This window comes from Rhinolophus sinicus, linkage group LG11 (assembly GCF_036562045.2).
Source record: "Rhinolophus sinicus isolate RSC01 linkage group LG11, ASM3656204v1, whole genome shotgun sequence".
Classification (NCBI taxonomy): Eukaryota; Metazoa; Chordata; class Mammalia; order Chiroptera; family Rhinolophidae; genus Rhinolophus; species Rhinolophus sinicus.
Window position 1 is genome coordinate 59,970,251 of NC_133760.1, and position 21,135 is coordinate 59,991,385.

Here is a 21,135-nt window from a genome sequence, read left to right on the forward strand (position 1 = left end):
TGTGGCTATTATGAATACAGCTGCTATGGACATTTGCAGAAAAGTCTTTGTGTGGACATAGGTTTTCATCTCTCGTGGGTACCCGGGAGTGGGATTACTGGGTTTTATGGTTAGGATATGTTTAATTTTTAAGAAATTGCCAAACTGTTTTCCAAAGCAGCTGCACCATTTTACAGTCCTACCAAAACCCACGAGTTCCTGTTGCTCCATATTTTCATCAACACTTGGTGTTGCCAGTGTTTTTACATTTAGCCATTCCTGTGGGTGTTTGGTGGTATCTCATGGTTTGCATGTGCCTTTTCCTGATGACTGATAATATGGAGCTTCCTTCATGAGCAAATAGACTCTTGGAGGGAAAACTGGGAACTTGGAAAATTTAAACATTAGTGTTAAGGTTAATTCTCAGAGAGGCAAGAAAGTTTTTAAAAAATAAAGCCGACTTAGAAATGGAGGGATTTTACTTCAGTTTCAGTTGCTGCTGCTGATACAGCTTGGCAAAGCAGCTTTGGGGAAAATGCCTGAAGAGAGCAAAACGAAGGCCCTAGTGAAGGAGAAACTAAGCAGGACATCCCAGAGGGTTACGTGCTTCTGCAAGTAGGTGACTAAACTTACACTTTCCACTCTAGTCACCAGCTAACACAAAAGTACCAAAAACTGTAGGAAAAACAGAGCTATTAAGATGGAAATTTTAGCGTTCTTCTTACTCCAAGCGGCTGCCCTGGTTTAAGGATGATTGTAGATTGTTTACCCCAAAGTCTAAATACTGGAAGTATCTAAGCAACACAATCGTTCAAAAGGGTTGTTCAAGTGGGATTTATGCATGTAAAGAACCACACAGTGAAGGGATCCAGCATGGTGCCCAGCCCAGGATGACCACGTCCAACACTGGCCACCACTGACCCGTTGGTCCGGCAGCCTGTACCGCCCACCAATCGTGACTGCAGTCACAGCTGATAATACAGGTATTTGTACAGTTAGGCAGAGAATTAGTACTACGTGCCAATTATGCAAACACAATGCTGAAACCTATTTTTCATCATGTTTTGAGTTTGGTGTCCCACTCCAGCCGTGTCACTAACCGTTAACAGGTCAGGTCCCAGTGTTCCTTGTACCCACCAGCTTAACCTTTTCACCTGACTCTACATCCCAAAGCACTAAACCCAAAGTGCCTGTAAGGATTTAGGAGAATAGTGCAGACCACTAGGAACAGAGAAGATACCAAGGAATTTCTCAGCCACCAAAAAGAGAAGGGAATGAGGCCACAGATGCGGGTTGAGTCTCAGATTAAACTGTAAATTCAATGTGTGGAACCAAATATAGCAGAAAACCTTCAATTAATGAGGCGAGTGTCCCTGTTAGATGTAAATCTGACATCAATTAGACTATCAGTTTCCATTTCTGAGGCCCACATTCCTCTGTAACATCAAATATGTCACTTAGGGGAACAAAGACAAAAACAGCTCTTGAAAGGTGATCTTCGTTAACTACACTCACACACTAATTCCATTACTTAATGTATATTTTTGTTCCTCAGGTTCTCTAGAATCACAAGTGATACTTGCCAACTACTGTTTAAATCACTGGGTATACAGCTCTTCAATGCAGAAATCGTTAGTCTCATTAAGTTGGTTATACCATGTTTTTATTTCAGTTTGCTGAATGAGAAATACAAAACAGAAAACAAATGAAAAACCCAGTTTCTTCTGCAGGTCCAGTCCTTCTCTATAGCGATGTTACAGACAGCCCCAGAGTAGCTGGAATATAATCAGCAAGGGACCCCGGTGGGACAACAGTTCATCTGGAATCTTTGCAAGCATGTACTTATTCCTTTGGTGCCTTGCACGGTAAGGCACTATTAATGATGTAACAGAATAGAAGAAATGCCCACAGCAAATAGTTCTAGTGACAATTTACTAGACAAGTTACAGTTTAATAATGGTGGTGGTGATTGTTTCTTCCATTTTATTATTATTTTTTACAATGAGGGTGTAGCCTTTATACTCCACACACACAAAATAAAACAAGAAGTGCTTATGAAAAAGTCCCTGCCCCACCCCCCTTTTCAAAACACCCTGAACATAGCAATTCAATAGAACAGAAAAATCAAGACTTGTTTGATTTCAAATTTTCAATAAAAAAAGCAAAGTATATAATGCAATAGCTGTTCAACTTCCAACTCTAAGTAGGCACCGTTAAACAAACAAAAAAACTCCCAGTATTTAAATTCCTCCAGCACACATTCCAGTATAAATGCTCTGAACTGTAATCAGCTAGTTAGTTAATAATGGGAATAGAAGTTACATTGCTTCCTGCCCCTCTTCTCTTATCATTAGAGGGTGGAGGTACTAGGGGATACAAAAGTCAGAGGAAGAAGAATTAAAAAGGAAAATTCCCAAAGCTTCTGCTGTTTGGATTAGAAACATGGACAGCATTTTACAAATGTTCAAAAAATCCCAACGCAGGTAACAATTCATTCACTATCACTCCTACTAGAAAGAATAAAGACATCAGCGTTGTATATAAAATGGTACGTTCAGAATTGTATTATAGGTTCACCAGAAACTATGGATGTAGTTTTAGGCTTCATCAAGAAAGCAAGTTCAGTTCAGATCCACTGAGATACTGCGCATCTAGCCTAGCTGGACCGGTGTCTGGAACTGCTCACTGTGTCACCCCGAACAGCTGTAAACTAAACAATAGTATGTAACTCCATTGGAAGCTTAAGGATTGAGGATATGTACACAGCTAATTATATCTCCCCTGCTTCGCGCTCTTCAGAGCTCCTCCTGTCTTCTGATCTGCCATTAGCGCTCTCATAGGACCGCTTCTTATCTTTTCGATCTCTGTCACGAGGTGATCTGTCTCTTGAATTCCTGTCTCTGTCACGTGATGCTAAGTCTTGGTCTCTGAATCTTTCTTTTGAGGATCTGAAAAATATTAATTTGAGGAGCAAAATGTGTTGGGAAACCCAAAATCCAAATGAGAGAATCGGATAAATATTAAGGTATTGATAGCTGAAGATATACAGAATACATCCAAGAAAGCCAGGAGTCAGTGTTCTGACAGAAGCGCACTACCACATCGGATGAGGTACTAAAACCAGGAGATGGGTGAAAGCAAATAGCTAAGGGTCAAAACCATGCGCTAAACTAGTGATTTACAGAATATTCTCACTATCTCAGAGGCAATCATAAAGCTTCTTCGATTCATAACAAATGTATTTAATATAAAAATAATATATAGACAATACCTTAAAAAAGTAAAAGGTATGATGCAATTAAAAAACAGAATATAGATCCCAAATTGGATGGAAATCAATGCCTTACACAGAGGGTCAGCAAACCTTTTTTTCTTTGTTGTCTGGCCAGAGTGTAAATATTTTCAGGTTGAGGTCACATACAGTCTCTGTGGTATATGCTTTCTTTTCTTTTCATCAACCCTTTAACAATGTGAAAACCATTCATAGCTCGCTGTCTATACAAAAATAATATAGGGGGCCAGATGTGGCCTGCAGGCAACAGTTTCCCAACACTTGATTTAGATGGATAAGAGAACTACTCAATTAATGACATGGTTTTAAAGAACCATTTATTATTTTAAAAATCTGCTTTACTCCTCCTGAGTTAGCTCATTCAAACAGAAAAAAAATCAGAATGGAAAACAGAGAAAGATGACCACATTATAATAAATCGATTAACCAAAACTGTTTGTTAATGCCACCTTCTCTGTTCCCACACCCAACTTCAATAAGGCAAATAATAACAAAACAAGCTCGTATCAAAGATTCAATCAGAAGGAAAACCAAAGGACATTATGGGGTCAGAATTAATATGGAATCTTCTATATTTTCAACATCTAGAATAAATCAGTAACATATATTACATTTATTTTGTTCTTTACAGGTGACATGGTACTTTTACATAATTATCTCATTTAACCCATGTTCAGAACTTGAATCTCAGGCCTGATTAAGTAATACTTTCAACTTCTAAGGCAGGAAAAAACTACTACTACTATACTCAGTTTTAGAAATATAGTAAAGGAGGATTAAACCAAAAAGACTGAAAGATTAAATAATGTCAACTTTGAGCATTCTACTTAATTAAGGTTTTAATAACCTTAATTTAAAAATTATGTGTGAAAAAGAAAAATCACAGTGCACATCTGGTTATTGCAATCCTACCCACAAGTCTTTGTAAGAACGGACTATGAAGAGAGATACAGATGATAATGAAGACTAAGGACATGAGCTGCTGGTAAGTCCCAGAGGTCAGTAATAATAATTGAGAAAATGACTATGAGCTAAGTATCAATTAATGTTTTGTGAGAGATTAGAATGTCCTATACATAAGCAGTTCCCATTCACCATTTCACTCAAACTACCAATAATCCTAACAGAGCAGGTACTTTTACTGTCTCTACTTAGATGGGGAAAGAAAGGTGGGATAATTAGATTACTTGGCCAAAGGCCACTGAACCCAAGGAGTCTGACTCTGGAGTCTGCACTGTATGTGTCTGAACAGAGCAGGAAGCAGAAAAATGCAAATAGCCCTCATTTACCAAGGGTAACTGCTGCCAGGGAAAGGTCACAAACAGACACTACTTATATCAGAGACCAATATTTCAGTTGGGACAGGAGAACAGTAAATCATAAATGACTCATAACTAGGACTTTTACCTTGAAAATTAAACTCAAATATGTAGCAATACCTTTGTTATCTTATATGTAACAACATAGGTTTTAATAGCAATTGTCTGATTTTTAGTAAAAACAAAGAATGGTGCTTTGAAAATTTGAATATCAAGATTAGAAGTGCTCTTCAGAAAAACAAAACTTTCAATAGTTTCACAAAAATAATCTCTTTATGAACATGCTGAAAAGATCAGATTAGGGGCATTATGCAGTAAGGTGGAAAAACTTCCTACACTACTTCGCAAATGCAGGAAGCACGAGGGACTGGGGTGACACCATCTCAGAGGGGCATCCCCTCCCTCCTTACCACAAGCAAAGACATTTAAGAGGTCACAGACACCAGAAACAAATGACAGGTGGGCAGGCTCAAGACGACTTGTCCAGACCTTTCATCAACCAGCAGAATGATTCCCAAAACGTGCAGTGCAGTTAAGACTCATGGATAATTTTTTTTTTTAAATGAGTTTTCTGGGCACTGCACTGCGTACCTAGTTTTAAGAATATGAGACAAGTGGCCTACAATCACACTGTCAGGAATTCTGTCCCGTCTAAAGTCCCTGCTCATTCTCTGTATGGTGCCTGATATGCACTCTGCAGCATCTTTCTCCTCCCTGGTTTTACCTATTCAAATGTTACCTACTTTATTCAAGCTTCACCTACTACCTGAAGCCATTTTTCATTACTCTGGCGTTTCCCGCATCTGAACTCCTGTCTTACTTGCTCTATGACACACCGTTTAGCACTTCATAATGTGCTACATCTTCTGCCAGTCTGATTGTTGTCAGAGATGTTGGTCTTCTGTTCTAGCTCATGTGAAAAAAGTCACTCGACTATGTTATATTTCTTTGTTATTTTTTACTAGGCCTCGCACAGTAGAAAGTGTACAATTCTTATTGATTAAAGTCACCTTAAGAACTACTGGTTTGCTAAGAGTAGAACTTAAATGTTCTCACTAAAAAAAAGAGATAAGCATGTGAGGTGATGGATGTGTTAATTAACTAATGGTGGGAATCCTTTCATAATGCATACGTACACCAAATCACCACAATGTACACTTTAAATATCTTAGAATTTTATTTGTCAATTAAACCTCGATAAAGAAAAAAAAAAAGACCTATTTAGAATATGGCAAGAATATAAGAAATAAAATATTGATTGAGAGTCTATTAACCAGCTTAGCTTGTGGAGTGGTTTCAGAGACTGGCTAGTTGAGGGTCAAAAAAAGAAAATTTAAATGGCTTTCTGTGGATTCTGTCATGGGCTTTCTGTGGAGTAATCCACAGAAAATTTAAGACTAGTAGGTACCAGGCACTCAAAAAATGTTTATCATATATATGCTTAAGAAGAGTTGTCAAGAAAAAAGCAATTTTAAGTATGGTTTATGTTCCACAGAAATGAACTAGCTTAAGAGCTGTCATCTGACCTGAGTTTTAGGAGTTTGGTCTACACAATTTGAGTGCTAAGATTCCACCACATTCTAATTCTTGGCCTGATTAAATATTCAGGTACTTAAATATACTTTAGCTTGGGTCTGCCCTCCATGCACCTTTTGAATTTTCATGCCAAGGAAGCCTAACTTCCTTAAGATTTTGAATCTGCCCTGTCAAGCTAATTGTATATAATAATGCATATATACAGTGCAGATTAAACAAGAATATACTAGAATGTGTCTGCTCTGAAAAAGTGCACCAGCTCAAAGAAGTTTGGAAAACAGTAAGTCAAACAAAGCCGAACAATTCTTTTAATGAAAGGACTTCTCAGAGCCCCTAATTCATCAATACATACGGAAAAGACTATTGGTACCTAAAATTATTTGCCCATAAAGTACTTTCTTTTTCCAAGACACACTAAGAAGAGAAAGGCAACAACCTCTGCACATGTTTGTTCCAATTTCTCACTCTGGCTCATAAGTATATTCCTTCTGAACTACCCATATAATCAGGGGGAAAATGTTATACACCCACACACAAATGAGTACACATTACCAGATGCAAGTTTCAAACCAACAGAATTCCAATTCTAAACCATAAAGGTAGTTCATTATCCTTTTACGGACACTTCAGTACCTCCTCCTGGATCGCTCTCTGCTCCTGTCTCTAGAACTGTGTCTGCTTCTCTGGTGGCTGCGGCTTCGGCTTCGGCTGCTAGAGCGAGATCTGTGGCGATGGCGTTTCTCCCGAGATTTGGATCGAGTTCTCCTCTTCCGTTCCCGTGACATGGAGCGAGACCGATGTCGGCGATGCTCTCTGGACCTGGATCTACAAAAGACATTTGATTTAGTTTTCAGCTTTGTCAGCACTACATTTCTCAATTACTGACGCCTCTAATTTAAAGAGAAACCATCCCTCAGTAGTTTTACTTAACGATAGTGCTATTTCAGGTCAGCTAACTCTACACTAAAATAAATGGATGGTATATTAAATAACTACGCAAATTTCAAAATAAAAATTAAGCACTAGGCTCTCAAAGGTTAATCAATATTGTATAAATTTACATCAAGGATACAAAAAAATTAAGGACACAATCTACACCACAACTACACACCAGGGATTGTATTATCTAGATGCTGTATGGATTTAATTTCATTTCAACTTCTAAGATTTTTAGTATGCTTCAGACAAAGTATGTACCTGATGGACATGGATAGAAGGGAGGAGAAGTATGAGAAAGACTATTGTTTAGAATAAGTTACTAATTCTCTCTGAATTAGAGGTCATGTGACCATCAGAATAAGTTTGAATGTTCACAATATGCCTAGTCACAGTATAATCAGAACACAGTAAGACAGTTCTCTATTCAAGTGGTACATAGTTTGGCAGAAAAAAACTAACATGCATGAACCATTTTAGACAATTTTACTTAAATTGAAAAAAAATGCATTTACGACGAGTGTCTATGAGCACAGAGAGGTAAAAACATTTTGAAGAAGCGAGAAGGAAAAACACTTTTGTAGCCTCCACTGAGTCACAAGACTAACTGCTGTACCGTGTGTGTGTGAGGTGGGGAACAGCATATGCACAGAACAGAGAACATTTGAGGAAAAACAACGGGGAAGGAAGGTATGCAGTTTTGTTAAGAGTTACTTAATTTGACAAGTTCAAAAGCATGTGATTCAGGCGATACAATTTACAAACAGATTATTTTCAAATGATTGTTTTGTTAAGTGAAGTTTAAAAGCATTCAGCGTATGTCAACATTATAGTCAACGAAAGGCCCATTTTGAGGACATAATAGCAACAAGAGTTGAATAGAATATTTCCATAACTGAATACAATATTTCTGAAAAAAGGCAGGGGTAAAAGAACATAAAATTTATTCAATACAGGTTTTTCCAAATGATAATTTAACCACTCATTCTGAGCTATTATAATGAATCTATTGCTTGCAATGTATAATTTCATTCTTTTAAAAAATTCTAGACAAGTTATTCATTTATTTAAAAAATATTTACTGGGTGCCTATTGTGTTGTTCTAGGTACTAGGGAGACTGAGTAGCAAACCAAGCCCTTAACCTCATGGAGCATATACTCCAGAAAGATGTCTACACAGTTATATAGGCAGTAAATAAAGATAGGTCAGGTAAAGAAATATTAAGAAGGGTACAAAAGGCGAGAGAAACGAGGTGGTAATCTTTTATCTAGAATAGGCAGGGTAGCAGGCTTTCCTGACAGGCTAGCACTAAGCGATGAAGTACGGGAATCAGCTCATCAATCACCTCAGAGAAGAGTGCTTCAGGCAGAGGGCACACAGGTGCAAAGGCCCTGCGGTGGGAGAAAGCTCAGCACGTTGAAGGGAGAGACCTGTGAGGCAGGAATGAAGTGAGGAACGGGGAGTAATTCCGGGTGTCTTACAGACAGGATGACCAAGTACTTTATCATTCAAACCATGATGTTCTCAACGATAAATTACACACAGGGAAAAAGAGCTATAAATAAATGTTCAGTGACAAGACATACACCGTAACTACCCTGGGCAGACTGAGCACTACTTAAAAGCTACGGTGAGTTTTGTTCCACCTTGGGCCAGGCAGAACGACTCCTACAAAGAAGGGTAGTGAGAAGCAGAGGGCCGTTCTGCCATCAACGAGGTAGTGACCAGAGAATACACCATTCAACATTCACAAGTGTCTCTATGGAATGGGTTTCAAGAAGTGTGCCCCTGGGGCACTCCATATGTACGCATTAACAGCAGGCTCAACAAAGCCATCTGGGCCAAAGGAATAAGGAATGTCCCATACGGATCCAGGTGTGGTTGTCCAAAAAAAGTAATGAAGATGAAGATTCACCAAACAAGCTCTATACTCTGGTAACCTATGTACAGTGGTACCTCGGGTTTCGAACATAATCCATTCCTGAAGGCTGTTCGAGTTCTGAAATTTTTGAAAACAGCCAACAGCTAGGCCTCAGGATCTTGCACTTAGCAGAAGCCGAGTGACATGTTCGACTTCCGAGGTGTGTTCGAAAACTGAGGCATTTACTTCCAGGTTTACGATGTTCGTAAACCGAAATGTTCGTCAACAGGGACATTTGAAAACCGAGGTACTACTGTACCTGCTACCACTTTCAAAAATCTACGAACAGTTAATGTGGATAAGAACTGCTGATTGTAAAATAAAAATTATAACCGCCCCCCCCCCAAATGCTATGGGAAGAAGACTTCTGTTCAAGATAGTGGGGTAAGTAAACTCCTCCCATGATAACATCAAAATTACAACTACATTACAGAACAACTATCACTGACAACCATCTGAAGATACGCTCAACCGAGTCCTATAACCAAGGATATAAAAGCCACTTCAAACCTAGTAGTAGGGGTGGAGACTTGGAACGGGCAGATTCCACACCTATGGTGTGGCAATTATGGAACAGAAAGGTATCTCAGCTGCAGAGATTCCTTCTGAGGAGAGAGGGGTCCCAGCCTGACATTAGGCTCCCCATAACATCAGGCTGTGAAAACCAGCAAGGATATTGTATCCAAGAAAGACAAAGGGCTACTAGAGACCAAGGCACTGCTCTTCAAGGGCCTGCAGACTCACTAACTCTGAGCTCCAGTGCAGGAGCAGCAGCTCGAAAAGCACCAGGGACACGCAGAGAGGAACTGACGTGACTATCTTCAGGGTGAGGGCTGGAGGGGCAGGGGTTGGGGAAACTCTCTCCAGGGGTAGAAGCACTGGTAGGCGCCACTTCTGTGTTCTCTATTAACCTGGCTAGCACTGTTCACCCCCGTCCTGGTGATTCCCTGAGACCTCGACCCACCCAACGTACTCACAAACCCAAGCCTCTTCCAGCGGTTCCTCCACATGAGTGGCCTGCATCAACTCGTGCTGCAGACTCACTCGAAAGACCACAAATCCTACATGAGTGGTGGATGCCCTAGGCTTGCGCTGCAGACTTCCTCAAAAGCCTGCAAATCCCACACAGCAGCAGGCAGTCTTGATGTGCATTGTAGCTCCAGCAAGCAGGCCTCAAGCCCAGCTCAAGGGGCGACCGGTCTCAGCTTGCATTGTTACTCCCATCAAGTGGCCCCAAATCTGGCATAAGCAGTGGCCAGGATTGGCCTGTAATGTAGCTCCAACTAAGCACCTGCAAGCCAGGCAGAAGTGGCAGCCGGCCCTCGTCCACAGTCCAGCTCCCAACAGCCTCCATGCCAAGTACAACCTACTGTGTATCAGTCTGTAGCTCCTACCAAGTGGCCCCAAAGCTGGCAAAAGCAGCAGCTGACCATGGCCTAAAACAGAGCTTCTCCCAAGAGGCTCCAGACCCAACTGACTGGAGTGAGATATCAACTGTATCAAGAAAGAAATCAGAAGATACCTTGAGACAAATGAAAATGAAAACACAACAACCCAAAATCTATGCAACACAGCCAAGCAATTCTAAAAGGGAAATTTATTGGAATACAGGAGTACCTCAAGAAACAAGAAAAATCTCATATAAACAATCTAACCTTACACCTAAAGGAACTAGATAAAGAATAAATGAAGCCAAAGTGAGTACAAGAAAGGAAATAATATAGATTAGAGAGGAAATAAATGAAACAGTCTGAAAAAACAATAGAAAAGATCAATGAAACCAAAAACTGGTTCTTTAAAAAGATAAATAAAATTGATAAACCTTTAGCCAGGCTCATAAAAAAAAAGAGAGGGCCCAAATAAATAAAATCATAAATGAAAGGAAAGTGACAAAACCACAGAAATACAAAGGAGTATAAGGGAATACGATGAACAATTATATTCCAACAAATTGGACAACCTGGAATAAATACATAAACTGCTAGAAACATACAATCTTCCAAGACTAACTAATCAGGAAGAAATAAAAACTCTGAACAGAGCAATAACTACTAACAAAATCAAACCAGTAATAAAAAAACTCCTAACAAACAAAAACCCTGGAGAATTTTACTAAATATTCAAAGAAGAATACTTATCCTTTTCAAATTATTAAAAAAAAAAAAAAAACTGAAGAGGAGGGAAGACTCTCAAACTCATTTTACGAGGCTATCATTACCCTGGCCAGGCAAAGACACTACAAAAAAGAAAAGTCTAGGCCAATATCCCTGACGAACACAGATACAAAAATTCTCAACAGAATATTAGCAAACCAAATTCAGCAATACATTAAAAAGATCCTACACCAGGATCAAGTGGAATTTATTCCAGGGATGCAAGGGTGGTTCAATACCCACAAATCAATTAACATGACACACACCACATAAACAAAATGAAGGATAAAAACATATGATCATATCAACAGATGCAGAAAAAGCATTTGACAAAATCCAACATCTGTTATGATAAAAACTCTCTCAGTATTAGAAATCCTGACCACAGAAATCAGACAAGAAAAAGAAATAAAGAGCATCTGAATTAGAAAGGAAGAACTGTCATTTGCAAATGACATGATACTAGATATAGATAACCCTAAAGATTACACACAGAAAAACTATTAGAATAAATGAATTCAGTAAAGTAGAAGAATACAAAATCAATATTCAGTAATCAGTTGTATTTTTATACACCAATAACAAATTATCAGAACTAAATTAAGAAAACAATCCCATTTCCAATTGCATCAAAAAGAATAAAATACCTAGGAATAAATTTAACCAAGGAGGTTAAAAATCTGTACTCAGAAAACTGTTAAGACACTGAAGAAAGAAACTGAAGATGTAAAAAAATGGAAGTATATACTGTGCTCATGAATAGGAAGAATTAACACTGTTAAAATGTCCACACTACTCAAAACAATCTACAGATTCAACGAAATCCCTATCAAACTACCAATGGCATTTTTCACAGAACTAGAACAATTCTAAAATTTATATGGAACCACAAAAGATAGCCACAGCAATCTTGAGAAAGAACAAAGTTGGAGGTATCATGCTACCTGATATAGAGACCCCCAAAATAAACTCATGCCTATATGGTCAATTTATGAGGAAGGAGGCAAGACTACACAAAGGGGTAAAGACAGTCTATTCAATAAATGGTGCTGTGAAAACTGTACAATTACATGCAAAAAAATGAAACCGGACCACTCCCTTACACCACATACAAAAAAACTCAAAATGTATTCAAGACATAACATTTTGTAAGCGGGCATTTTCCCGCCAAATCGCGTAGTAACGCAGGGCTTTTCTGACATTTTCTCGCCAAAATTAGACTTTCCGTAAAATATTCATATCTTTCGATCTATTTGATATTTTTCTATGAAACTTTCAGTGTTTTAGTTTAAAAAGAGGTCTGTATTTATTTACTTTGCAAAATTTTTGCCGGTTCCAACTAGAGGCGATATGACGAGTTTACTCGTTTCCCACAAACAATGTGTTAAATGTAAGACCTGAAACCATATAACTCCAAGAAGAAAATTTGGCAGTAAACTCTTTGACATTGCTCTTAGCAGTATTTTCTGAATATGTCTCCTGGCAAGGGAAACAAACAAACAAATAAACAAATGGGACTATACATACTAAAAAGTTTTTGCACAGCAAAGGAAACCATAAACAAATGAAAAGACGACTTACTGAATGGGAGAATATACTCCCCAATGACACATCTAATAAGGGGTTAATATTCAAAATATATAAAGACTTCATACAACTTAACACCAAAAAAACCAAACAATCCAATTAAAAAATGGACAGAAGGCTTGAATATACATTTCTTCAAAGAGGGCATATAGATGGCCAATAAACATGTGAGAACCTGTTTTCACTAATCATCAGGAAAATGCAAATTAAAATCACAATGAAACATCACCTCACACCTATCAAAATGGCTATCATCAATAAATAAACAAGTGCTGGCGTGGATGCGGAGAAAAGAGAACCCTTGTGCACTGCTGGTGAGATTGTAAATTGGTGCAGCCACTATGGAAAACAGTATGAAGGTTCCTCAAAAAATTAAAAATAGGACTACTGGACAACACAACAATCCCCCTTTTTTGGGTACTGATCTGAAGAAATCCAAAACACTAATTTGAAAAGATACATGTGCCCCTATGTTCACTGCAGCACTATTTACAACAGCCAAGATATGGAAGCAACCTAAGTGTCCACTGACAGATGGATAAAAGATGAGGTACATATATACAATGGAATATTACTCAGCCACATAAAAGAACGAAATATTACCGTTTGTGACAACATGGGTGAACCTAGAGAGTATTATGCTAAGTGAAATAAGTCAGAAAGAGACAAATACCATATGATTTCACTTACATGTGGAATGTAAAACGAACAAAACAGAAATAATCTCATAGATACAGAGAACAAAATGATGGTTGCCAGATGAGAGGAGGGTTGAGGGAGGTGGGTAAAAAAGATGACGGGATAAGGAAGTATACAAATTGCGAGTTATAAGAACAGTCATGGGGATGTAAAGTACAGCATACGGAATATAGTCAATAATACTGTAATAACTACATATAGTGTCAGATGGGTACTAGACTTACCGGGGTGATCACTTCGTAAGGTATATAAATGTCTAATCATTATGTTGTACACCTGAAACTAATATAATATTGTATGTCAACTATAATTGAAAAGTAAAAATTAGTTTTTAAAAAAGCTATGGTGAGGATTTCAGCTTCTAACCTCTGGAAGGGCTGACATGATTTATTTCAATTTTTAAAAATCTCATTCTGATTGATGTATGAAAAACAGACTGAGGCGGAGACGGGAGTGGGCAAGCACAGAAATTATGAGACCAGTTAAGAGGCTATGGTAACACCAACAAGTGGCCGAAATTAAATTTCTGGGTTGAATATCTAAATAGATTCTATGTACAAATAAATACTTTAAACATCTTTGTCAACAAAGGGACCAGACTGCAGTAATCAACCAGTAAACAAGAACAGTATCACCACTTAATGTTTCTACTTCTCTTTCTAGATTTGAGAAACTCAACAACAATATAAATTTGCTAACACAACTGAACGTATTTACTAATATCTTAGGTTTTTTTTTTAGTTTTAAGCAGAAAAACCATTGAAAGATTCTGAAAATCACTAAGGGGTATCTAACAGAAATGTAAGCTTTTTCATAAGGACAAATGCTTTAGTTTACAGGGCTCCAAGTTCTTGGGAAATAGTTACTCTTTTAGAGTTAAGAATACTCAGAAGTTTCAAATTGATGTGATTTAAATAAGAGGAATGGTAAGATTTGAAAAAGAATGAGAAAGGATATTCTAGGTGGGAACAAATTCACGAGAAAGGCTCAATGATAAGAATGAGAATGGCAAGTAAAGAATTAACATGAAGCACACCATGTTTTCCCACCTTAGATAGAGAAAAAAAAATTACCAGTTGCTAGTATAAACTATTAAAAAAGATGTTAAAAATCCCCCAAATATTAAAGGCAAAGATCAAAAGAAAGCGTTATCTTTTCTTCTTCCTCTTTAAGGCTATAAATGACCCCTTTGAAGATTTTGTGATCAAAAAGCTTTATAACTTATAAAGGGATAATAAACTCATATAATGTCAAGATCGGGACATAAACTAAACATTTTAGTTTCCCTAACAGCCCACCATGGAGCCCTCATTCAAAAATGTATGCCACTATTCAACCTACTTATTCTCAACAGGTACAACCTCTTAGAATGTGTTTCTTAGATGTGCCGCCCAAATTGATTTTTAAAAAATAAATCTCGTCACATATTTACCGTGAGCTTCTAAAGAAGATTTTAAAGAAATATTGAAATATTTTTAGCTTTCCTTCTAATTGCAGGGCACTGTGTATAATTTTACTCTTTATCAGAGTAAAATTACAGCTAAACTATAGTTCATGCATATCTCCTAACCAATTTCTTTTCAAATAACATTGCTCAAACCTGAACTACAAAAGAAGAGTACTAATCCATTAATTCTCATTCATTTTATAAAGATATTTAGTCTACAAAAATGAACTTTGAAAAACAGCTTCACTAGTTAATACTTGTATAACACCCACCTTTTGGGATTCTTGCTATGTGATCGAGACCTAAGGGGGGAAAAAAAAATCTATTTTTAGAATACGTAAGTGAGAATAAGTACAATGTGCTATTATTATTAAATTCTTCTGATACCTATTTTTTATATTAATCTTTAAATATAAGGCACGTATTATAAACATAAGGCACACAAATGTTTCCTAAACGCACCACAAATTCTACAGACTTCCCCACCTTGGCGTATGAGCTTCCTTAACTAGGATACCTAGCTCTTAAAAAAGAATACGCTTCTAGAAGACTAAAAAACAGTACATTACAACTAATTCTCCAGACACCACTTCCCAGCTTGGAAAAAATTCTTTGTTATGTATATCTCTGTCATTCTTTCTTGCCCCCTGGGAACAAAGTAAAATTTCTAGGATCTGAGATGCTCACACTTTGGATTGACAACTTCATACTATAATCCCTAGAACACCCAATTCTATCTTACAACACGTTTCTTAACACAACACATGACACTCTTATATAAATACTCTTCAAATTTCCTGCACACAATTAACACTCAATAAATAGTAATAGCTAATATTATGGTTACTAGGAAGTCACAGGGATTTTTTTGTGTGGAGAATATATAGCATGGCTGTGGACTCAGCCTGAAGTAAGTTTTAACTCCGGTTCCTCCACTAATATCTGTGACCTAGGTAGATTGTATTATCTTCCCTCAGCGTTGTTTTTATGTCATTTGTAAAAAGTGGGATAGTAATGTAAATTTCACAGGGGAATGGTAAGGATTAGATGAACTAATATAGTAAATCCTTCGCACAGTGTATTATGGCACATATTAAGCACTCAGTGACAGTAATTTTTATCATTACCTTTTTCACTACCATAGGTGGAATCCCATCTTGTCTAATTTTTTACTCATTTGTAATTTCCTCGTCTTCCATACTTAGTTACAATATTTCCTCAAGTTACAGGTAAATTAAAAAAATTTTTTTTACAAATCATTTCTGAAATACATTACATTTTATAATCAATGTTGAAAGAAATTTGCCAGGTGGTAACAAAGGACTAATGACACCTATAGTTATGAAAATGTAGTTCGGCAAAGACTTTTTATTCTAATTTGACTCATTTCAGTTAAATTTTAACTTTAAGCTGAGATTTCCAATGCCATTTACATTGTCTTAAATATTACAATACTGGGCAATATTACCATAGAATCTTAGTGTACACAAAACAGAACAGAGATAAAGCTCTGAGGTAAAATTTATGGCAAATGAACAAACAATAGAATAACCGCAATTCCCCTAAAAAGGAAGATGTCCACATACAGCTTTGTTTCATTTTGTCATTTCAGTGCAAAAAAATTACCTGCTGTAAGTCATGAAACAAATGAAGTCAGTTTAAACATCTCAGAATAGACTGACTATATAATGCTCAAAGCTTGGAGGAAGTTGGCAAGACCTATCACATATTATAAAGGGTTTTAATTAACTTAGGCACAACATCTGCTGAAGAGAAGTTATTTAAATTTTAGAGATACAATTAAGGAAACACTAGAAATTAGTATAGTAAATCTTGTGTGTCATACCTGTCCATCCTAACGTTGTTAAAGAAGATACGAACACAAGGTACAAAGTACGTGGCCATCACAATGCCATGCAATTTGTTGCCAATGGGTAAAAGTGACTCAGAACATTCAAACACTCTAAATATGAAGATTTATAGGATTCTATCAACTAGTGAATAACAATATAAAAATAATTATGTACATTTATCAATTATTAAATTAATAAAATTTTTAATAGTTTATAGATCCTAGAATTTAAGAAGTATAGAATGGAAATACAATATAAAAAAAATCAAACCTTTTATCAAGTATTAAATATATCATAAAAATACAGTTCTATGCCAACCTGGTCCAAATATAGCCCATTATGAAAATCAGAGGGCTAGAAAAGGGTGTGTTATTTATCTTACAAAACAAAGATGGTAAAGCACTCTTTATTACCTCTTCCATACATTCTGAAGGAAATCACCTAGACTTAAATGGCCACAAGCTAACTTACTTGTATTAACATTGTTTTGCATGGTAACATTTTAAAGAGTAAACAAAAATTTCCCATGTCCAGATTTTTTAACATCTTGTGCCTATCACATCTCTTTTTAGAACCAAGGGATATTCAACTTCAGATAGGTGGACTATTCAGTTCATTACTCCGTACCTCCTCAGCTTCTCCCTTTCTTCTCTCTCCCTTTCTTCTCTTCTCTTCAGGCGTTCCTGGTTTCTTTTCTCCTGCTTCTCAGCTACAACTCTCTTCAAAAACAATGACAGTTTAAATAATATAAATGAGGAGCATTATTTACTGGCCTATTCTTAGTGAGCATTATCCTAAACTTTACCGCATCTGGTTTCCCACATTGCACCAGTAACATTAAAATCTGTTTACGAACAATTCAATTTGAAGTTTTGACAGTTGAAATCATTAGGCTGATGAGTCTGGTTTTCAAAATCTTTTCCCCTTTTGGGGAACATTTTAAAAATTTCATTACCTATGACTTTTTAATATTTTTAAATCACTTCTGTAAGATTTTTCTCCTCTGAATGCTTTCTAGTATTATTTTGTATTTTTATAAGAAATCAACCATTACGTATCACTACAAGTTCCCATGCCCTATGATTTCCAATATAGAAATATCTTCTGCCACTTCCAATTATCATCCTGATGTTGCTTTTCAAAACACTAGTAAAACGTCAACAGTTTTGTTGCTAGGTTTATATTTGCAAAGACACCCAAAAAGGTACCATTTTTGAGTTTTAACTTAAGAGTCCAATAACCATTTGCTGTAGTAAAAGTCATCATTTAAAAAAACTTAACTGAAGATCATTCTAGCTACTCAGAATACTGAGAACTCACTGTTAACTACAATATCCACTGACTCTGCTTGGGTATACCTCCTCAGAAATACCTTTTTTTGTTTGCTTTTCTCTTCTCAAAAGCACTCAGCAGATGAGTAAGAACTGTGTTGCCTTTCTCACAATAGCCTACATATTTAAGTGACAGTGACGGTCCTTTTTAAAATAGGTTTCATTCTAAATCCTTTTGAAATGGGGGCAGAAATGTAAAATAAAACTCTAAGTCATACAAGCTTGCTATTTAGTGAATAACTGCAAAATATTTCAAATAAATATTGGACTCATTTTCTCAATCTTCCTTTAAAGTACTATATTATTGTCACAGAAAAAAATAAAAATTTTAGGGGACTCTGTGTAAAAGAATTAGTTTACAACTCAGTTTTCAAAATTCCTAATTTCACATACCCAACACAAATTACTGCCTCAACGATAAAGGGGTTAAGTATTTAAAGGTCTGTTTCTTAGACATCAGCCATTAAACCAGCTATCATCTCCATGAAAATCCTACACTACTCAATATGAATTGTTAAGAGAATCACAGTCAAGAATACTATACAAAAAGACAATACAGATCAAAGGCATGAGTGGCTAAGTTGGATAAAGTGAGGGATATTAATTTACCAATGTACCTTTAATTCTTCAAGCTTCTCTCTTATTTCAATAAATCCCAGGTGCAGTTTACCCCCAAAATGATCAGCCAGTCGCCTATCATTATCATGAAGACCTAAATATGCAGAGCAGACTTCACAGACTCGGAGTTTCTGCTGTTGGAAACTGGAAGCTGGCATAGAATTCCGATAAACTTCCTAAACCAAAGTGAGAAAAACAATGTTCATGTAAACCTCAGTGAAAGTCATATAATTAAAGAAAACATACTATGTTTACACCAAAAATATTTTCTCATGAATACACTAAAGCATGGCTATTTTGTCATGCAAATTATAGATTGCCCATTACCCTCATCTTCTGTCCTCAGGACCGCTCCACTGGAGATAAAACATCAGAGTCTCAAATACCTTTTGCCAAGAACTATCATAACAATTCCACCATGATACAGAGCATGACTTCCTAAAGATTTTCTCAATGTTCTACAATGTTCTGCTTTCTATAATTTTTGTTTAAAAAAAAAAAAGAGAAGTGGCAACGCCTAAATTGTACATTGGTGAAGGATCAAGGAAGTAGAAGTCGCCATGCTTGCAGAGAAGGAATGCATGTTTCCCATGTTGCTACAGCTCCCTTCCACTGCCATCTTTCCCACAGATCATTTCCCCTCCTCTGGAAATGTTTCCCTTCCTCTGGAAATGTGGACAGCTCATACAAATAATAAGCTTCCTACTAAGGAGTAGTTCTGTAAGACAAGAGATGAAAGGTGCCTTGCTGAGATTTAGAAGTCTTGTACTCAACCATTTTAGTTATTTAAGACTGCTTTTGACTTCTTTTATACCATGCACCCTTCTACGTCTCAGGCACTGAAACTAAAACAAACAGCGGAAGAAGGATTGGTACCTTACAAAAACCTTTAGAGAAATGAAAAAGCCAAACGGTCCGCCAGAAACTGTGGTGTGATTCCATAGCTGCCCCCAGTTTGCCTGCCTTCTGCCTCCCCCTCCACTGCCCCTGCCACCCCCAAGTCAGCAAGACCAGTCCCTCCTCAGGCTCCTCAACGTGAAGACGACAAGGATGAAGCCCTTGGTGATGAGCCACTTCCACTTAATGAACAGTAAATAATCTTCCTGCCCTACAGTTAATAAACTTAACTGCGTTTATGTGTCTGTGTGTGGAAACCTAACAATGTGCAGCAAGAACCGTAGGGGACATTCCTGCGCCATGATCACCATCGCCTACGCATTCATCGTGTGGGTCATCGTGTGCAGGCTGGTCCTGAGTGGACAGCCTCTCCTTACATAGGCGTACGGGGCTACTTAATATAGAATTAGTAACGTGTTACTTTTCTTACTGTTTTAAACTTTGCTTTCCAGGAATTACTTTACCGTACAGCATGCCCCCCATCTTATTATATAAGACCAGTCTTATATTACAGTAAAACAAGACAGGGTTTTATGTTAATTTTTGCTCCAAAAGATGCATGAGAGCTGATTGTCCACTAGGTCTTATTTTTGGGGAAACACAGTAATCTTCCGCTTTAACATGCTATCGTGACAAATTAAACCCAGCTGTATGACACAGAAGCAATGACGACAACTGCAAAAGCAGAGAGTACAATCCCATCTGAAGGCAATTTTCTAAAAAAACATCAGTTGGGCTTAACAAAACAGACTTTGTTTGCAGGATATCAGATTGTGAGCTGGGCTGTGGAGGAAAAATGACAGGAGGCTCCAAGGTACTAGCAGACTATACTGAGGGGGAAAGAGAAAAGAGAATGCTGACGCTGCATGCAATAGATTGGGGGATATGGTGTCACTATAACCAGGTACATGCAGAGTGTATGTGTGTGCCTGTTGTGTTGTGTAAAGACGGTTAAGTATGGCTAGCTAGTGTAGTTAATTTTATTTACCAGTTATAAATTTCCATGTTATCAATGGCTCTAAATTCTAAAAACCATTAATTCTGACACACAGTCCACTAGTATGACACGGACTAATTAAATATTTTTACATTGGTTTGAATTCCCTTTAATAGTAATAACTTTGCAATAATTTCCAGTCAAATATATGTGCTTTAAGAAGTACAGATACTAAGGCTCTATACACCACCAGTAAGAATTTAGTTACCTCTGCTTCTCTTTTCTTTGCCCGTGCTTTCTCTACTTCGTCCATTACTTTCTGGGATTCCTCCACATTCCCTTCAGCTCCTAGTTGTTCCACCTTGGCCAACAATTTACCAATTTCTTCATTTAACTCATGAACACGTTCTGCCTAGAAAAAAACAGAAAAGATCGTGAATAAAAAGCAGAGTAAGAATCAAAGTTCACGGTGTTCAGAGAAGACTTAAGTGAACTAAAGCAATATGAGAATAAACAATGCTTTCTAAGCATATCATAAATGAATTCGTGGGACATGAGGATGTTTTGAGCCTGCCTGTCTTCACTTCAGTAAGGTCAAGGATACATACAACTGATCTCGATATAACTAT

At 37.1% G+C, this 21,135-nt stretch overlaps 1 protein-coding gene across 10 annotated transcripts in view; it reads right to left on the reverse strand.

The window, feature by feature from the left end:
* Positions 1-1,620: 1,620 nt before the first annotated feature.
* The window catches only part of LUC7L2 (LUC7 like 2, pre-mRNA splicing factor), a 56,512-nt gene continuing 36,997 nt past the window's right edge, over positions 1,621-21,135 (reverse strand). For all 10 annotated transcript variants that reach the window (XM_074315307.1, XM_019750233.2, XM_019750289.2 and 7 more), the window contains 6 exons: positions 20,775-20,918; positions 18,672-18,848; positions 17,351-17,442; positions 15,143-15,172; positions 6,760-6,951; positions 1,621-2,927 (listed from right to left, as the gene is read on the reverse strand). In XM_074315307.1, the coding sequence (XP_074171408.1) occupies positions 2,750-2,927; positions 6,760-6,951; positions 15,143-15,172; positions 17,351-17,442; positions 18,672-18,848; positions 20,775-20,918 (813 nt within the window). In that variant the 3' untranslated portion in view covers positions 1,621-2,749. The remainder of the gene's footprint in view (positions 2,928-6,759; positions 6,952-15,142; positions 15,173-17,350; positions 17,443-18,671; positions 18,849-20,774; positions 20,919-21,135) is intronic.